Source organism: Somniosus microcephalus, chromosome 11 (genome assembly GCF_052327205.1).
Source record: "Somniosus microcephalus isolate GS21.2 chromosome 11, FLI_Smic_1.0, whole genome shotgun sequence".
NCBI lineage: Eukaryota > Metazoa > Chordata > Chondrichthyes > Squaliformes > Somniosidae > Somniosus > Somniosus microcephalus.
Window position 1 is genome coordinate 114,145,643 of NC_140997.1, and position 18,215 is coordinate 114,163,857.

At 57.9% G+C, this 18,215-nt stretch overlaps 1 protein-coding gene across 1 annotated transcript in view; it reads left to right on the plus strand.

Annotated features, from left to right (window-relative positions):
* Positions 1-18,215, plus strand: part of plxnd1 (plexin D1) — a 447,766-nt gene that overhangs the window by 57,227 nt on the left and 372,324 nt on the right. Inside the window, exons 9-10 of the mRNA XM_086001196.1 lie at positions 2,124-2,217; positions 11,153-11,316. Coding sequence (XP_085857322.1) covers positions 2,124-2,217; positions 11,153-11,316 — 258 coding nt within the window. The remainder of the gene's footprint in view (positions 1-2,123; positions 2,218-11,152; positions 11,317-18,215) is intronic.

An 18,215-nucleotide genomic window follows, 5' to 3' on the forward strand; every position in this document is an offset into this window, starting at 1 on the left:
ATCCACTATAACCCCACTAACTAACCTTACCAATTCACTATAACCCCACTAACTAACCTTACCAACCCGCAATAACCCCACTAACTAACATTACCAACATGCTATAACCCCACTAACTAAGCTTACCAACCCCCTATAACCCCACTAACTAACCTTACCAACCCTCAAAACCCCACTAACTAACCTGACCAATCCGCTATACCCCCACTAACTAACCTTACCAACCCTCTATAACCCCACTAACATTACCAATCCTCTATAACCCCACTAACTAACCTTACCAATCCTCTATTACCCTCTAACTAACCTTACCAATCCTCTATAACCCCACTAACTAACCTTAGCAATCCACTATAGCCCCACTAACTAACATTACCAACCCTCTATAACCCCACTAACTAACCTTACCAATCCTCTAAAAGCCCACTAACTAACCTTACCAATCCTCTATAACCCCACTAACTAACCTTACCAATCCACTATAACCCCACTAACTAACATTACCAATCCACTATAACCCCACTAACTAACATTACCAATCCTCTATAACCCCACTAACTAACCTTACCAATCCTCTATAACCCCACTAACTAACCTTACCAATCCACTATAACCCCACTAACTAACATTACCAACCCGCTATAACCCCACTAACTAACCTTACCAATCCTCTATAACCCCACTAACTAACCTTACCAATCCTCTATAACCCCACTAACTAACCTTACCAATCCACTATAACCCCACTAACTAACCTTACCAATCCACTATAACCCCACTAACTAACATTACCAATCCTCTATAACCCCACTAACTAACATTACCAATCCTCTATAACCCCACTAACTAACATTACCAACCCTCTATAACCCCACTATCTAACCTTACCAATCCTCTATAACCCCACTAACTAACCTTACCAATCCTCCAAAACCCCACTAAATAACCTTACCAATCCACTATAACCCCACTAACTAACCTTACCAATCCACTATCACCCCACTAACTAACATTACCAATCCTCTATAACCCCACTAACCAACATTACCAACCCGCTATAACCCCACTAACTAACCTTACCAATCCTCTATAACCCCACTAACTAACCTTACCAATCCTCTATAACCCCACTAACTAACCTTCCCAATCCAATATAACCCCACTAACTAACCTTACCAACCCTCTATAACCCCACTAACTAACATTACCAATCCACTATAACCCCACTAACTAACCTTACCAACCCGCAATAACCCCACTAACTAACATTACTAACATGCTATAACCCCACTTACTAATCTTACCAACCCTATATAGCCCCACTAACTAACATTACCAATCCTCTATAACCCCACTAACTAACCTTACGAATCCTCTATAACCCCACTAACTAACCTTAGCAATCCACTATAACCCCACTAACTAACCTTACCAATCCACTATAACCCCACTAACTAACCTTACCAATCCACTATAACCCCACTAACTAACCTTACCAATCCGCTATAACCCCACTAACTAACATTACCAACCCTCTATAACCCCACTAACTAGCATTAACAATCCTCTATAACACCACTAACTAACCTTACCAATCCAGTATAACCCCACTAACTAACATTACCAACCCTCTATAACCCCACTAACTAACCTTACCAATCCTCTATAACCCCACTAACTAACCTTACCAACCCTCTATAACCCCACTAGCTAACCTTACCAATCCGCTATAACCCCACTAACAAACCTTACCAATCCACTATAACCCCACTAATTAACCTTACCAACCCTCTATAACCCCACTAACTAACATTACCAACCCTCTATAACCCCACTAACTAACCTTACCAATCCACTATAACCCCACTAACTAACCTTACCAACCCTCTATAACTCCATTAACTAACACCGACCCCCCTTTAATTTCTGCCAGTGGTCACATTAGAAGTCCGAGGACAGTGACTGGAACCGTGTTGGGGTGTTGTGTAGCCGACGCCCCTTCTTTAACCCCCTCTGACCCTCTTTAACCCCCCTCTGACCCTTTTTAACCCCCACTGACCCTCTTTAACCCCTCCTGACCCTCTTTAACCCCCACAAACACCATCACTCATTTATTCTTTCAGCTGTCCACGAGCAACATGAGCCAGCAGTTTCCAGTCAACCTGAAGCTGAGGGAGAATCCGGAGAAGTTCATTGACAATCCAAGCACCACTTCAGGTTCAGTTAAATTATTATTTGACGTTAGTGCTCACCGCCCTCATGATCAGGTGTAGGCTGGGCTGTACAGTCAGGTGCACACGCTCCTATTATCTCTGGGGCCCAGGCTCAGACTGGGCTTCCTCTCACTGCGGCCCTGTTAATGGTACTACCTGAAGTGAGTTGTCGCCAAAGGGCCAGATTACATCATGGACTGCTCTTCAAACACATTGGTTGTAAAGTAATTTGGGGGTCTGGAGGATATGACCAACTTCGGGTGGCCAACCCGCTGGGATTGCCCTGGAGTCTCCAGGAATTGAAGATTAATCTCCAGGACTTGGCTGTGAGCAACTCAGGGCAAACATTATCGGAGCCCAAACAAGTAGTATCTGTATTTTCTTCTTTTCCTTTGAACAGTTTAGTTTCTTAGTTTATAAAATTATTTTAGTTGGGGGAAGTGGGGGGGGGGAGGGGGGCTGTTTGAGAGGGTGGGGCAGTGGGGGGGAGATGGAGGGGGGCTGTTTGAGAGGGTGGGGCAGTGGGGGGGAAGGGCTGTTTGAGAGGGTGGGGCAGTGGGGGGGAGGGGCTGTTTGAGAGGGTGGGGCAGTGGGGGGGAGGGGCTGTTTGAGAGGGTGGGGCAGTGGGGGGGAGGGGCTGTTTGAGAGGGTGGGGCAGTGGGGGGGAGGGGCTGTTTGAGAGGGTGGGGCAGTGGGGGGGAGGGGCTGTTTGAGAGGGTGGGGCAGTGGGGGGGAGGGGCTGTTTGAGAGGGTGGGGCAGTGGGGGAGAGGGGGGCTGTTTGAGAGGGTGGGGCAGTGGGGGGGAGGGGGGCTGTTTGAGAGGGTGGGGCAGTGGGGGGGGCTGTTTGAAAGGTTGGGGTTTGGGGGGGTAGGGGGGCTGTTTGAGAGGGTGGGGCAGTGGGGGGGAGATGGAGGGGGGCTGTTTGAGAGGGTGGGGCAGTGGGGGGGGCTGTTTGAGAGGGTGGGCAGTGGGGGGGGAGGGGGGCTGTTTGAGAGGGTGGGGCAGTGGGGGGGAGGGGGGCTGTTTGAGAGGGTGGGGCAGTGGGAGGAGGGTGGGGCAGTGGGGGGGAGGGGGGCTGTTTGAGAGGGTGGGGCAGTGGGGGGGAGATGGAGGGGGGGCTGTTTGAGAGGGTGGGGCAGTGGGGGAGAGGGGGGCTGTTTGAGAGGGTGGGGCAGTGGGGGGGGAGGGGGGCTGTTTGAGAGGGTGGGGCAGTGGGGGGAGGGGGCTGTTTGAGAGGGTGGGGCAGTGGGGGGGAGGGGGGCTGTTTGAGAGGGTGGGGCTGTTTGAGAGGGTGGGGCAGTTGGAGGTGGGGGGTCACTTGATGAAACTTCCAGGTATACATTCAACCGGAGTTGGCGACCCGAACTCAGCTCCTGAATGACCGGAACGGCGGAGTACCTTGTAGGAGTCTACGTACTCCTAGCAAAAAATACAGAACTCGGAGAGGTTCAACAGAAAAGGTTTAATTGTTGAGGCTGCATGCTGAACACAAAATGATCCTTCTTAAAGGCATGACACCTGATTTATAGTCTACGGACCGGAAAGCGGATTGTGTCCGTTCTGTGCTCGGTACGCCACACAGCTCCCCCCAGAATCCGCTAGTAGGGAGTGTACGAACCGGCGTGGCGGCTTGATGGCACGGCCGGAATTGCTCTTGGCGGTTGGTGTCGGGAGCGGGGCGGTCTGCCCGGCGGTGGGGGTTGGCCCACTTGAACGGGTTCGTCGGGCTCTAGGTGCGCCAGCTTGAGCCGGTCGACCGACTCCTTGTCAGTTCTGCCGCCCACTTCGAGGAGGAAGAACTTATTCCCCGTCTGGAGTACCTTGTGGGGTCCGTCGTATGGGGGCCGTAGAGGTACTCGGTGGGCGTCATGGCGCACGAAAACAAATTTGGCCATGTGCAGGCTAGGTGGTACGTGGGTTGCTGGTTCGCCGTGCTGGCCGGTGGGTACTGGACGAACTGTTGTGCTCGGTTGGCGAAAGCGCGGCGTTGCTGGTCAGCCAACCAGGGGGTCGTGGCGGTGGGCAGGAACTCTCCGGGTACGCGCAGCGGCTGGCCGTACACGAGTTCCGCTGCCGAGGCTTGCAGGTCTTCCTTGACCGCGGAGCGTAGGCTGAGTAGCACCCACGGGAGGCGGTCGATCCAAGCCTCATCCTCGAGGCTGGCGCGGAGGGACGTCTTCATGGACCTGTGGAAACGCTCGCACAGTCCGTTGGCTTGGGGGTGGTAAGCCGTGGTGCGGTGAACGGCCACCCCGAGGTTTCGGGCGATGGCGGCCCACAGATCAGAGGTGAACTGCGGGCTTCTATCCGACATCATGTCGGAGGGGACGCCGAACCGAGCGACCCAGGTACCGATGAACGCCCTCGCGATGTCGGCGGTGGTGGTGGACGTCAGTGGAATGGCCTCGGGCCAGTGGGTGGTACGGTCCACGATTGTCAGCAGGTGCGTGTGACCTTGTGATGGCGGCAGGAGGTCGATGTGGACGTGGTCGAACCTTCTTTCTGGCACGGTGAACTCCTTGAGTGGGGCTTTGACGTGCTGGTGGATTTTGGCACGCTGGCAAGCTATGCAGGATCTGGCCCAGATGCGCACATCTTTGCGCAGGCCGCGCCAGACAAATCGGCTGGCCACCAGTCTAATGGACGCGCGGGTGCCGGGGTGTGAGAGGCCGTGGACGATGTCGAACACCTGTTTTCGCCAGGACGCCGGGACTACGGGGCGGGGTTGCGCCAAGGAGGTGTCGCATTTGACTGTGGTGGCGGAAGGGCCGCAGGTGACGTCAGTCAGTCGCAGCCCTGGGAGGGTCGTGGGCGCGGAGAGCAGATCGGGGTCAGTGCGTTGCTCCGCTGCCAGTTGAGCATAGTCCACTGCCAGGTGGGCGCCGTGGACGGCGGGGCGGGATAGGCAGTCAGCCACCACGTTCTCTTGACCGGAGACGTGCCGGATGTCCGTGGTGAATTCGGACGCCGCGGCGAGCTGGCGTTGTTGCCTGGCTGACCACGGGTCCGCAGATTTCGCCATCGCCAATGTCAGGGGTTTGTGGTCGACAAACGCGGTGAAGGGGCGGCCCTCCAGAAGAAACGTAAAATGGTGGACTGCCAGGTACAGTGCGAGGAGCTCGCGGTCAAAGGCGCTGTATTTGGCCTCCGGGGGGCGCAGTTGGCGGCTGAAAAAGGCCAGCGGTTGCCAGGCCCCGTCGACCCACTGTTCGTACATGGCACCGACCGCGTGGTCGGAGGCGTCCGTGGTGAGGGCCACCCTGGTGTTGGGCTGTGGGTGAGCGAGCATGGTGGCGTCGGCTAGCGCCTTTTTGGTTGAGTCGAAAGTGGTCAACATGTCCGCCGACCACTCGATCGCCATTCTGTCTTTCTTACCCCGGAGGGCTTCGTATAGGGGCCGCATGCGGGAGGCCGCTCCGGGAATGAAGCGGTTGTAAAAGTTGATCATCCCCAAGAACTCCTGGAGGCCTTTGATGGTGGTAGGCCGGGGAAACTTCTGGACGGCTTGCACCTTGGCGGGCAGGGGAATGGCTCCGTCCTGCGTGATGTGGTGGCCGAGGAATTCGATCCTGCTGAGGCCGAATTGGCACTTGGCTGGGCTGATGATGAGCCCGTGCTCACTGAGCCGCTGGAACAGGGTGCGGAGGTGCTCGATGTGTTCCTGCTTGGAGAAACTAGCTACCAGGATGTCATCCAGGTAGACAAAGAGGAACTTCAGGTCCCGGAGGACCGAGTCCATGAGCCGCTGGAAGGCCTGGGCCGTGTTTTTGAGGCCAAAGGGCGTTCGGAGGAACTCGAATAGCCCAAAAGGGGTGATTATGGCCGTCTTGGGAATGTCCGTGGGGTGGACTGGCACCTGATGGTAACCGCGCACCAGGTCGACTTTGGAGAAGACTGAGCGGCCGGCCAGTCTAGCCGAGAATTCTTGAATGTGCGGTATGGGGTACCGATCCGGCGTGGTGGCGTCGTTTAGGCACCGGTAGTCCCCGCAGGGGCGCCATCCCCCGTCGGGTTTGGTGACTATGTGGAGTGGGGAGGCCCAGGGGCTGTTGGAGCGGCGGATGATGCCGAGCTGTTCCATTGTGGCGAACTCGGCCCGCGCGATCTGCAGCTTGGCCGGGTCCAGCCTGCGGGCGTGGGCATACACCGGTGGGCCTGTGGTGGGGATGAAGTGTTCTACCCCGTGCTTAGCAACCTTCGCGGAGAAGGTCGGGTTGGTGAGGGCTGGGAACTCAGCCAGGAGTGCTGAGTAGTCGTCCGTTGAGCGGGCGCGGCACTGCCACGCCATTTCGGTGGGTTGGGGGGGTGGCCATGGCGCCCGGAACAGGTGACATGGTGTTCGTGTCCACGAGGCGGCGCCAAGGCATGTCGCCCAACAGGCCGTGGGTGCACAGGAAATCCGCACCGAGGAGCGGGGAGAGCACCTTGGCGGTGATAAACTCCCAGTGGTAGCGGTGGCCTGCGAGGTCGATGGTGACGGTGCGGGTGCCGTACGTCCGGATGTCGGTGCCGTTGACGGCAGCCAGCGCAGAGCCGCGGCCGCCTCGCTGGATCTCGAGGGCGGACGTGGGGATGATGCTGCGCTGCGTGCCCGTGTCGCATAGGAAACGGCGTCCGGAGGCGCTGTCCGTAACGTACAGCAGTGCGCCTGCTTGCCCCACGGCCATCGTGTAGGCCGGTGTGGGGGCGATTGGAAACGTGCAGGGATGGCTGCAGCGGCGTGCCCGTGCGCGGAACCGGGTATGGAAGTAGCAGTAGCCCTGGGTCGGAGGGCTTGGGGGACGTGGGGGCCTGGGGGGCCTCGTGGCCGAGCTGTGTGGCCACGCGATAGAGGGTGGAGCACGCGCCGACGCTGCGGAGGCCAGGTCGGGGGTGACGGCGTGGTTGGAGCTGGCGAACAGGAGCTTATCGGCTTCGTCGGCCAGGGCCTCGAGGTTCGTGAGGCTGGACGCCACGATCGCCGGGCGGATGCTGGGAGGTAGTTGGCGGATAAAGAGCGTGCGGAAGAGGGAGCCGGGCGGTTTCTCGTCGGCCAGAGCAAGCATGTGTGAGAGCAAGTCTGACGGCGTGGAGTCACCGAGGCCCGGGAGGTCGAGGAGGTGGCAGTTGCGCAAGAATTGGGAGGCTGTGAATTTTTTAATGAGCGCGGCCTTGAGATGTGCATACTTGCCTTCCTCTGGAGGGTTTTGTAGTGTTGTCCAGACTTTTGTGATTGTGGAGCTGCCCAGGGAGGCGAGGAGGTAGTTGTACATTGTTGCGTCGGCGGTGATGCCGCGGATTCGGAATTGCGATTCGGCTTGAAGGAACCAGGCGGTGGCCAGGTTCTCCCAGAACTCCGGCAGCTTCACAGAAACTGCGTTTGTGTCAGGCATGGTTACGCTTAGGAGTTGTCCTGAGCGTCGGGGTCACCAATATAGGAGTCTACGTACTCCTAGCAAAAAATACTGAACTCGGAGAGGTTCAACAGAAAAGGTTTAATTGTTGAGGCTGCATGCTGAACACAAAATGGAGTCAGAGACTACACAAAGTACGACTGCCTTTCATCAGTGCACAGCTTCGACAGCTCCTCCCCCGCTCTGGGCTTAACTATGTTGCAGATCGAGTTTCTTAAAGGTGTGATCCTTCTTAAAGGCATGACGCCTGATTTATAGTCTACGGACCGGAAAGCGGATTGTGTCCGTTCTGTGCTCGGTACGCCACAACCTCACTTTATCTAACCCTGTGCTGTACCTGCCCTGGGAGTGTTTGAAGGGACAGTGTGGACGGAGCTTGACTCTGTATCTAAACCTTGCTGTACCTGTCCTTGGAGTGTCCTGTCCTGTCCTCTGGGGAGGTGTGATCGGCAGAGAGGGGGTAGGAAAAGCAAACTCCAACGGTACCCTCCTCCTGACAAAATGCTTAGAACATGGCCTTGTCATAACCAACACCTTGTTCCATCAGAGAGACAAGTACAAGGCTTCATGGCAATACCCTTGCTCCAAGCACTGGCATCTGCTGGACTACGTCATCATCCGAGCGAGGGACTGCAAGGACATCCGCATCACCCGTGCCATGACGGGAGCTGACGACTGCTGGACTGACCACCGCCTAATCCGCTCTGTCATCTCCATCAATGTAGCCCCAAAACAGCGGCAGCAACAGAAGCAATGCCGCAGGAAAATCAACGCTGGAGCACTCAAAGACCCCGCTAAGAAAGCCCTATTCAGCCTGCGCCTCACAAACAACCTGACGGCTCCCAGTGATGCAGTCACAGAGTGCCCACAGCACCTGGTCTGCACTCAAGGCCTCCATAATCAGCACCTGTGAAGAGACGCTCGGTCACTCGACCAGGAAACACCAAGACTGGTTCGACGAGAACGACCAGGAGATCCAGGAGCTAATAAGCTGCAAGCACAAGGCATTCCTGACCTGGAAACAGCAACAGAACTCGAGAGCAAGAAAGCAGCACTACAGACGCCTGAAGGCCGAGGTCCAACAAAAAACTCGCGACCTAAAGAAGAGATTGTGGGTGGAGAAAGCACAGGAGATCCAGCAGCAAGCCGGCAACCATGACGTGCGTAGATTCTTTAGCGCAGTCAAGACCACCTACGGCCCTGGCACCCAAGGTCCTACTCCACTGCGGGCCAAGAATGGAGAGGTACTCATCAAGGACAGAGAGGCAGTCAGTGCCCGTTGGAAGGAGCACTTCGAAGATCTCCTTAACTGAGACTCTGTCTTCGATGTGAGTGTCCTCAACTTCATCCCACAGCATGCTACCCGCCACCACCTCAGCACAACCCCAGCCTGGCATGAGGGTGAAAAGGCCATCTGACAACTGAAGAACAACAAGGCCTCAGGAGCAGATGGAATCCCTGCCGAGGCACTAAAGCATGGCGGAGAAGCACTACTGGCGCGAATTCATGAACTAATTTCTCTTATTTGGAAGGAGGACAGCATGCCGGGGATCTCAGAGATGCCGTAATCGTGACCATCTTCAAGAAAGGTAACAAGTCTGATTGTGGTAATCACAGAGGAGTTTCCCTGCTGTCTGCCACAGGGAAAGAATCCTCCTCAATCGCCTTCTCCCAGTGGCTGCAGAGCTCCTCCCAGAGTCGCAATGCAGATTCCGCACACTAAGGGGCACAATGGACATGATCTTCACCGCGCATCAAATACAAGAGAAATGCAAGGAACAGCAACAACCGCTGTACATGGCCTTCTTTGACTTCACAAAGGCCTTCGACACTGTCAACCTTGAGGGATTATGGAGTGTCCTCCTCAAATTTAGCTGCCCTCAAAAGTTTGTCACTATCCTCCGCCTGCTTCATAACGACATGCAAGCCGTGATCCTGACCAACGGATCCACCACGGACCGGGGTCAAGCAAGGCTGTGTCATCGCACCAACGCTCTTCTCGATCTTCCTTGCGGCAGTGCTCCATCTCACCCTCGGTAAGCTCCCCGCTGGAGTGGAGCTAATCTACAGAACAAACGGGAAACTGTTCAACCTCCGTCGCCTCCAGTCCAGATCCAAGGCCGTCCCATCCTCTGTCATCGAATTTCAGTATGCAGACGATGCTTGCGTCTGCGCACTTGGAGGTCGAACTCCAAATGAATACCTTCACCGAAGCGTACGAGAGCATGGGCCTTACACTAAACATCCGTAAGACAAAGGTCCTCTACCAACCTGCCCCTGCCACACAGCACTGTCCCCCGATTATCAAAATCCACGACGAGGCCTTGGACAACGTGGACCACTTTCCATACCTCGGGAGCCTACTGTCAACAAAGGTAGATGTCGATGACGAAGTCCAACACCGCCTTCAGTGTGCCAGTGCAGCCTTCGGTTGCCTGAGGAAGACAGTGTTTGAAGACCAGGACCTCAAACCCGGCACCAAACTCATGGTCTACAGAGCAGCAGTGATTCCTGCCCTCCTGTATGCTTCAGAGACATGGATCATGTACAGTAGGCACCAAAAAGCACTGGAGAGGTATCACCAACGCTGCCTCCGCAAGATCCTGCAAATCCATTGGCAGGATAGGCGCACCAATGTCAGTGTTCTCGCTCAGGCCAACATCCCCAGCATCGAAGCTTTGACCACGCTCGATCAGCTCTGATGGACAGGCCACATCGTCCGCATGCCCGATATGAGACTCCCAAAACAAGCGCTCTACTCGAAGCTCCGACACAGCAAGAGAGCCCCAGGTGGTCAGAGGAAACGCTTCAAGGATACCTTCAAAGCCTACTTGGAAAAAGTGCAACATCCCCACCGACACCTGGGAATCCCTGGCCCAAAACCGCACAAAGTGGAGGAGAAGCATCCAGGAAGGTGCCGAACACTTGAGTCTCTTCGCCGGGAGCAAGCGCAAACAGCGGAAGGAGCGCCCGTCAACCCAAGCACCCCATCCACCCGCCCCTTCAATCACCGTCTGCCCCACCTGTGACTGAGACTGTAGATCCTGCATTGGACTCATAAGTCACCTGAGAACTCATTTTTAGCGTGGAAGCAAGCCATCCTCAGTTCCGAGGGACTGCCTAAGAAGAGAAGTTTGATGGGACTGTGTAGAGGGAGCTTTACTCTGTATCTAACCCGTGCTGCACCTGCCCTGGGAGTGTTTGATGGGGCAGTGTAGAAGGAGCTTTACTCTGAATCTAACTCGTGCTGTACCTGCCCTGGGAGTGTTTGATGGGACAGTGCAGAGGAATCTGGGACAATTAATGAGATGACTTGGGAATAGCAATTGGATTTTCCTGGAGATGACATCGGGGAGTGCATGCTGGAAATGGGAGCAGTGTTGCAGAGTGACAGGGATCTGTTAATCAAGCTATGGGTGTAATTCAGTGAGCATTTCCCATTGGTGTGAAGCTGTTAGCAAGTCTCATTAAACACCAAGATGTATGGATGGAATTGGACTCCAGAGGACCCCTCCTAACTGGTACGTTACGATGTGTCTCTGCAGTGGAAGTGTATAACTGTGCGAGTGGGAGCTCCGACTGCTCTGAGTGCTGGGGTCGAGAGGATCAGGGCCACCAGTGCGTCTGGTGCAGGAGCACCCAGAGCTGTAAATTGCCGAGAGACTGCCAAGAGATGGAGGACACCTGCTCTGCCCCTGAGATCCAGCGGGTGAGTTATCAGTAATGCTTCACACTCATCACAGGGCCTGAGTGTTTGCAGCTTCCCCCCCTCCTCACTGATGGCGCTACCTGTGCTGGGGTTATAGTCCCGCAGACTCTAGACCCTCACTACTATGCCAAAGGGGCTAAGCTCTTCCTTTAGGTGTCGGAGCTGAGCCAGGTATTCTCCACACCCATGACATGGTCACAGGATGTGATTTTTGAATCGGGGCCCAGGCTGATTCCCTAGCTCAGAAGCATTTGGATCTGTTCCAGCAACCCCACCATCTGCCCGAGGATTGTTAACACTGCCCAGGCTGGGTCCGACCCCACCATGTCCCCGAGGACTGATAACATTGCCCAGACTGGGCCTAACCCCACCATCTGCCTGAGGACTGTTCACACTACCCAGACTGGGCCTAACCCCACCATCTGCCCGAGGACTGTTAACACTGCCCAGACTGGGCCCGACCCCACCTTCTCCCCGATGACTCTAAAAATCCCCCAGACTGGACCCGACCCCACCATCTCCCTGAGGACTGTTAACATTGCCCAGACTGGGCCCGACCCCACCGTCTCCCCGAGGACTGTTAACTCTACCCAGACTGGGCCCGACCCCACCATCTCCCCGAGGACTGTTAACACTGCCCAGACTGGGCCCGACCCCACCGTCTCCCCGAGGACTGTTAACACTGCCCAGACTGGGTCTGACCCCACCTTCTCCCCGAGGACTGTTAACACTGCCCAGACTGGGCCTGACCCCACCATCTCCCCGAGGACTGTTAACACTGCCCAGACTGGGTCTGACCTCACCATCTCCCCGAGGACTGTTAACACTGCCCAGACTGGGCCCGACCCCACCATCTCCCCGAGGACTGTTAACACTGCCCAGACTGGGTCTGACCCCACCATCTCCCCGAGGACTGTTAACACTGCCCAGACTGGGCCCGACCCCACCATCTCCCCGAGGACTGTTAACACTGCCCAGACTGGACCCGACCCCACCATCTCCCCGAGGACTGTTAACACTGCCAGACTGGGCCTGACCCCACTTTCTCCCCGAGGACTGTTAACACTGCCAGACTGGGCCTGACCCCACTTTCTCCCCGAGGACTGTTAACACTGCCCAGACTGGGCGCGACCCCAAGGTCTCCCCGAGGACTGTAAACACTGCCTAGACTGGGCCCGACCCCACCATCTCCGCCAGGACTGTTAACATTGCCCAGACTGGGCCCGAACCCACCGTCTCCCCGAGGACTGTTAACTCTACCCAGATTTGGCCCGACCCCACCGTCTCCCCGAGGACTGTTAACTCTGCCCAGACTGGGCCCGACCCCACCGTCTCCCCCAGGACTGTTAACATTGCCCAGATTGGGCCCGACCCCACCGTCTCCCCGAGGACTGTTAACTCTGCCCAGACTGGGACCGACCCCACCGTCTCCACGAGGACTGTTAACACTGCCCAGACTGGGCCCGACCCCACCATCTCCCCGAGGACTGTTAACACTGCCCAGACTGGGCCCGACCTCACCGTCTCCCCGAGGACTGTTAACTCTACCCAGATTGGGCCCGACCCCACCGTCTCCCCCAGGACTGTAAACTGGGCCCGACCTCACCGTCTCCCCGAGGACTGTTAACTCTACCCAGAGTGGGCCCGACCCCAGCGTCTCCCCAAGGAGTGTTAACACTACCCAGGCTGAGCCTGACCCCACCATCTCCCCGAGGACTGATAACTCTGCCCAGACTGTGCCCGACCCCACCGTCTCCCCCAGGACTGTTAACGTTGCCCAGACTGGGCCCGACCCCACCGTCTCCCCGAGGACTGTTAACTCTACCCAGACTGGGCCCGACCCCACCGTCTCCCCCAGGAGTGTTAACTCTGCCCAGACTGGGCCCGACCCCACCATCTCCCCGATGACTGTTAACTCTGCCCAGACTGGGCCCGACCCCAGCATCTCCCCGAGGACTGTTAACGTTGCCCAGACTGGGCCCGACCCCACCGTCTCCCCGAGGACTGATGACACTGCCCAGACTGGGCCTGACCCCCACCGTCTCCCCAAGGACTGTTAACACTGGGCCTGACCCCACCGTCTCCCCGAGGACTGGTAACACAAACCCAGACTGGGCCCGAACCCACCATCTCCCCGAGGACTGTTAGCACTGCCCAGACTGGGCCCGACCCCACCGTCTCCCCGAGGACTATTAACTCTGCCCAGACTGGACCCGACTCCACCGTCTCCCTGAGGACTGTTAACTCTGCCCAGACTGGGCCCGACCCCACTGTCTCCCCGAGGATTGTTAACACTGGGCCTGACCCCACCGTCTCCCCGATGACTATTAACTCTGCCCAGAGTGGGCCCGACCCCACCATCTCCCCGAGGACTGTTAACTCTACCCAGACTGGGCTCGACCCCACTGTCTCCCCGAGGACTTTTAACTCTGCCCAGACTGGGCCCGACCCCAGCATCTCCCCGAGGACTGTTAACGTTGACCAGACTGCGCCCGACCCCACCGTCTCCTCGAGGACTGTTAACTCTGCCCAGACTGGGCCTGACCCCACCGTCTCCCCGAGGACTGATGACACTGCCCAGACTGGGCCTGACCCCCACCGTCTCCTCCAGGACTGTAAACACTGCCCAGACTGGGCCCGACCCCACCGTCTCCCCCAGGACTGTTAACTCTACCCAGATTGGGCCTGACCCCACCGTCTCCCCGAGGACTGTTAACACTGCCCAGACTGGGCCCGTCCAAAGATGTGCAGGTTAGGTTGATTGGCTATGATAAATAATTGACCCTTAGTGTTAGGGGGATTAAATACGTGGGGTTACGGGGATAGGGTGGGATATGTGTCGGTGCAGGCTCGATGGGCCGAAATGGCCTCTATCTGCACTGTGGGGTTTCTGTGATATCTGTGACCCCACCGTCTCCCCAAGGACTGTTAACATTGCCCAGATTGGGTCCGACCCCACCGTCTCCCTGAGGACTCGTAACACTACCCAGACTGGGCCCGATCCCACCATCTCTCCGAGGACTGTTAGCACTGCCCAGACTGGGCCCGACCCCACCGTCTCCCCTAGAACTGTTAACACTGCCCAGACTGGACCCGACCCCACCATCTCCCTGAGGACTGTTAACTCTGCCCAGACTGGGCCTGACCCCACCGTCTCCCCGAGGACTGTTAACACTGCCCAGAGTGGGCCAGACCCCACTTTCTCCCCGAAGACTGTTAACACTGCCCAGACTGGGCCTGACCCCACTGTCTCACCGAGGACTGATGACACTGCCCAGACTGGGCCCGACCCCACCGTCTCCCCGAGGACTGTTAACACTGGGCCTGGCCCCACCGTCTCCCCGAGGACTGTTAACTCTACCCAGATTTGGCCCGACCCCACCGTCTCCCCGAGGACTGTTAACTCTGCCCAGACTGGGCCCGACCCCACCGTCTCCCCCAGGACTGTTAACATTGCCCAGATTGGGCCCGACCCCACCGTCTCCCCGAGGACTGATAACTCTGCCCAGACTGGGCCCGACCACACAGTCTCCCCGAGGACTGTTAACTCTACCCAGACTGGGACCGACCCCACCGTCTCCCCGAGGACTGTTAACACTGCCCAGACTGGGCCCGACCCCACCAGCTCCCCGAGGACTGTTAAAATTGACCAGAGTGGGCCCGACCCCACTGTCGCCCCGAGGACTGTTAACTCTGCCCAGACTGGGCCCGAGGACTGTTAACACTGCTCAGACTGGGCCCGAACCCACCGTCTCCCCCAGGACTGTTAACGTTGCCCAGACTGGGCCCGACCCCACCGTCTCCCCGAGGACTGTTAACTCTACCCAGACTGGGCCCGACCCCACCGTCTCCCCCAGGAGTGTTAACTCTGCCCAGACTGGGCCCGACCCCACCATCTCCCCGATGACTGTTAACTCTGCCCAGACTGGGCCCGACCCCAGCATCTCCCCGAGGACTGTTAACGTTGCCCAGACTGGGCCCGACCCCACCGTCTCCCCGAGGACTGATGACACTGCCCAGACTGGGCCTGACCCCCACCGTCTCCTCCAGGACTGTAAACACTGCCCAGACTGGGCCCGCCCCACCGTCTCCCCCAGGACTGTTAACACTGCCCAGACTGGGCCCGACCCCACTGTCTCCCCAAGGACTGTTAACATTGCCCATATTGGCCCCGACCCCACCGTCTACCCGAGGACTGGTAACACAAACCCAGACTGGGCCCGATCCCACCATCTCCCCGAGGACTGTTAGCACTGCCCAGACTGGGCCCGACCCCACCGTCTCCCCGACGTCTATTAACTCTGCCCAGACTGGACCCGACTCCACCATCTCCCCGAGGACTGTTAACTCTGCCCAGACTGGACCTGACCCCACCATCTCCCCGAGGACTGTTCACACTGCCCAGACTGGGCCTGACCCCACCATCTCCCCGAGGACTGTTCACACTGCCCAGACTGGGCCTGACCCCACCGTCTCCCCGAGGACTGTTAACAATGCCCAGACTGGGCCCGACCACACCGTCTCCCCGAGGACTGTTAACTCTGCCCAGACTTGACCCGACCCCACCATCTCCCCGAGGACTGTTAACGTTGCCCAGATTAGGCCCGACCCCACCGTCTCCCCGAGAACTGTTAACTCTACCCAGACTGGGCCCGACCCCACCGTCTCCCCCAGGAGTGTTAACTCTGCCCAGACTGGGCCCGACCCCACCATCTCCCCGATGACTGTTAACTCTGCCCAGACTGGGCCCGACCCCAGCATCTCCCCGAGGACTGTTAACGTTGCCCAGACTGGGCCCGACCCCACCGTCTCCCCAAGGACTGTTAACACTGGGCCTGACCCCACCGTCTCCCCGAGGACTGGTAACACAAACCCAGACTGGGCCCGAACCCACCATCTCCCCGAGGACTGTTAGCACTGCCCAGACTGGGCCCGACCCCACCGTCTCCCCCAGGACGGTAAACTCTGCCCAGACTGGGCCCGACCCCACCGTCTCCCCCAGGACTGTTAACTCTGCCCAGACTGGGCCCGACCCCAGCATCTCCCCGAGGACTGTTAACGTTGCCCAGACTGCGCCCGACCCCACCGTCTCCCCGAGGACTGTTAACTCTGCCCAGACTGGGCCTGACCCCACCGTCTCCCCGAGGACTGATGACGCTGCCCAGACTGGGCCTGACCCCCACCGTCTCCTCCAGGACTATAAACACTGCCCAGACTGGGCCTGACCCCACCGCCTCCCCCAGGACTGTTAACTCTACCCAGATTGGGCCTGACCCCACCGTCTCCCCGAGGACTGTGAACACTGCCCAGACTGGGCCCGTCCAAAGATGTGCAGGTTAGGTTGATTGGCTATGATAAATAATTGACCCTTCGTGTTAGGGGGATTAAATACGTGGGGTTACGGGGATAGGGTGTGATATTTGTTGGTGCAGGGGTTACGGGTTACGGGGATCGGGTGGGATATGTGTGCAGGCTCGATGGGCCGAAATGGCCTCTATCTGCACTGTGGGGTTTCTGTGATATCTGTGACCCCACCGTCTCCCCAAGGACTGTTAACATTGCCCAGATTGTGTCCGACCCCACCGTCTCCCTGAGGACTCGGAACACTACCCAGACTGGGCCCGATCCCACCATCTCTCCGAGGACTGTTAGCACTGCCCAGACTGGGCCCGACCCCACCGTCTCGCCAGGACTGTTAACATTGCCCAGACTGGGCCCGGCCCCTCCGTCTCCCCGAGGCCTGTTAACTCTACCCAGACTGGACCTGACCGCACCGTCTCCCCGAGGACTGTTAACACTGCCCAGACTGGGCCCGACCCCACCGTCACCCCGAGGACTGTTAACTCTGCCCAGACTGTGCCCAAGGACTGTTAACTCTGCCCAGACTGGGCCCGAACCCACTGTCTCCCCGAGGACTGTTAACTCTGCCCAGACTGGGCCCGACCCCACCATCTCCCCGAGGACCGTTAACATTGCCCAGACTGGGCCCGACCCCACCGTCTCCCCCAGGAGTGTTAACTCTGCCCAGACTGGGCCCGACCCCACCATCTCCCCGATGACTGTTAACTCTGCCCAGACTGGGCCCGACCCCAGCATCTCCCCGAGGACTGTTAACGTTGCCCAGACTGGGCCCGACCCCACCGTCTCCCCGAGGACTGATGACACTGCCCAGACTGGGCCTGACCCCCACCGTCTCCTCCAGGACTGTAAACACTGCCCAGACTGGGCCCGCCCCACCATCTCCCCCAGGACTGTTAACACTGCCCAGACTGGGCCCGACCCCACCGTCTCCCCAAGGACTGTTAACACTGGGCCTGACCCCACCGACTCCCCGAGGACTGGTAACACAAACCCAGACTGGGCCCGATCCCACCATCTCCCCGAGGACTGTTAGCACTGCCCAGACTGGGCCCGACCCCACCGTCTCCCCGAGGACTATTAACTCTGCCCAGACTGGACCCGACTCCACCGTCTCCCTGAGGACTGTTAACTCTGCCCAGACTGGGCCCGACCCCACTGTCTCCCCGAGGACTGTTAACACTGGGCCTGACCCCACCGTCTCCCCGAGGACCGTTAACACTGCCCAGAGTGGGCCCGACCCCACCATCTCCCCGAGTACTGTTAACTCTACCCAGACTGGGCTCGACCCCACTGTCTCCCCGAGGACTTTTAACTCTGCCCAGACTGGGCCCGACCCCAGCATCTCCCCGAGGACTGTTAACGTTGACCAGACTGCGCCCGACCCCACCGTGTCCTCGAGGACTTTTAACTCTGCCCAGACTGGGCCTGACCCCACCGTCTCCCCGAGGACTGATGACACTGCCCAGACTGGGCCTGACCCCCACCGTCTCCTCCAGGATTGTAAACACTGCCCAGACTGGGCCCGACCCCACCGTCTC